Source organism: Patella vulgata, chromosome 3, assembly GCF_932274485.2.
Source record: "Patella vulgata chromosome 3, xgPatVulg1.2, whole genome shotgun sequence".
NCBI lineage: Eukaryota > Metazoa > Mollusca > Gastropoda > Patellidae > Patella > Patella vulgata.
The window spans coordinates 60,265,524-60,267,386 of record NC_065881.2 but is presented as its reverse complement, the minus strand read 5'-3'; the positions used below and the strand labels follow the sequence as shown (position 1 = coordinate 60,267,386).

The following is a 1,863-nucleotide window of genomic DNA, read 5'->3' as shown; positions in this document are numbered from 1 at the left end:
AAAAGTAGGCGATAGTGCCGCTGCCCGGGCAAAATTTCCCTCATAGCACACTGTATGGCGTATGCCCGTCTTCATTAGCCCAGTATAGGAGCAGAACAGTAGGACGTTAAACCCCATTTCATTTCATTTCATTAAGAACATTTACGTCTTCAATGTAATTCAGTAGCCTTTGAGCAATATTGCTTTGTTCACAAAACTAACAGATTTAATCACCAAGAATAATCTTTATGTTCTTTCTTATATCCTAATAAATAATTCCTTATAGCTAATACCAAATTAGGTTATTTTTCATTGTTTCTTCCAGAAAATAAAATAACATCATTAATATTTCAGGACAAGACAGCAGTGGGACGGAATTTATCTTCGGGTTTCTAGAAAATTCTGGTTACGCAAATAGAAAACTAACTACGAATATGGAGATTTATATAACAAATATCGCAGACACGGGTGTTAATGTTTCTATAAGTGCCCCTTTGAGGAAAGAACTGGGTTTAGATTCCACATTTAGTATATTAGCTGGAGAAACCATTCGTAAAACAATTCCATTAGAACTACAACATAGTTCGAAATCTGTGGAGAACAATGGGATTTATATTACTGCCAGTGGTGACATTGCTGTTCGTGCCATAAATAGTGAGCGATTGTCCAGTGATTCATTTTTGGTCCTGCCCGTGGATGCTTTGGGTAGCGACTATTATCTCTTAACCTGGAAGAGTAAAGCTACTTTCAAAATCATAGGAGTTGTTGACAATACGAGTATCACCATCATGCTGCCAACAGACGTCAGTCTCGTAGTCGATGGTGTTGCATTTAATGATTCATTCACGGTTCAACTCAATCGTTTTCAAACCTTCACTTTCCTAAACGAATCGTCCGAGATTGATCTTACAGGGCTTCACATAATTACCAACCAACCAGTGTCCATTGTCAGTGGCAGCAAACGGGTATCTATTGACGGAACGAGCTCTGACCATCTTGTAGAGCAAATGCTACCAGTTGAATCCTGGGGGAAGACATTCATAACTATACCCCCATATAACGGTTGGGCGGACTATTATATAAAAATTGTAGTTAGTGAAGACGACACTTTTATAACAATGCCTTACAACGAAACCATAGGCCCAATACACAAAGGTTACTACACTTTAATTACCATTCCACGACAAACATTCGCTTTAATAACTACTAACAAACCTGTCCTGGTGGCCATGTTCGTTCGCTCAAAAACAACCGTGGCGAATCGTGGAGATCCAGCGATGGTTATAGTTCCTTCCATTGAACACTATTTCGTTAATTATTCATTCGCAACACCCAAAACTTATGATGGCAGTAACTTTTATAACTCTGTGTCGGTGGTGATAAGGGCTAATGACACTTCCGGTTTAACATTGGATGGAAAAACTGTATCTGACAAGAACTGGCAAGAAGTGCAAGGAACCGATGTGTTTCAAGGAATCAGTTTGCCTATTACCCCAGGGGGTCATACCATCTCCCATATAGATCCAAATGTAAACTTTACTGTCCTGTTGTTTGGTTCTAACAGGTTCGACTCGTATATGATGATGGCTGGTCTGAGAATGATATTTATAAATAAGGTACATTATTTTATTGTACTAGTAAATAACAAGTTCTAAAGTCATAAAATCTTTAGTCAGGAATCTATTTATAACTCCCAAGTATAGAGGTTTTAATAAAAGTATTAACTTACGGTGATGTTCAATAAGATATTGCTTTACTTTAAATTCAGCATCGATGAATTTTTAATTTTGTGACTGCCCTCACTCCCAATTGTAGTTAATAATCGCCCAAATACATATATTTACAATGATTTACCTGGTGGAATATATTTCAGAACTGCTCAGA

At 37.5% G+C, this 1,863-nt stretch overlaps 1 protein-coding gene across 1 annotated transcript; it reads left to right on the top strand.

Annotated features, from left to right (window-relative positions):
• Nucleotides 1–641: 641 nt before the first annotated feature.
• On the top strand, nucleotides 642–1,560 carry LOC126815165 (IgGFc-binding protein-like; the record flags this gene model as incomplete). Its single annotated transcript, XM_056099295.1, has 3 exons — nucleotides 642–1,041; nucleotides 1,240–1,329; nucleotides 1,544–1,560. Coding segments are annotated over 3 exons (507 nt in total), but the record flags the coding sequence as incomplete, so codon positions are not given.
• Nucleotides 1,561–1,863: the final 303 nt, after the last annotated feature.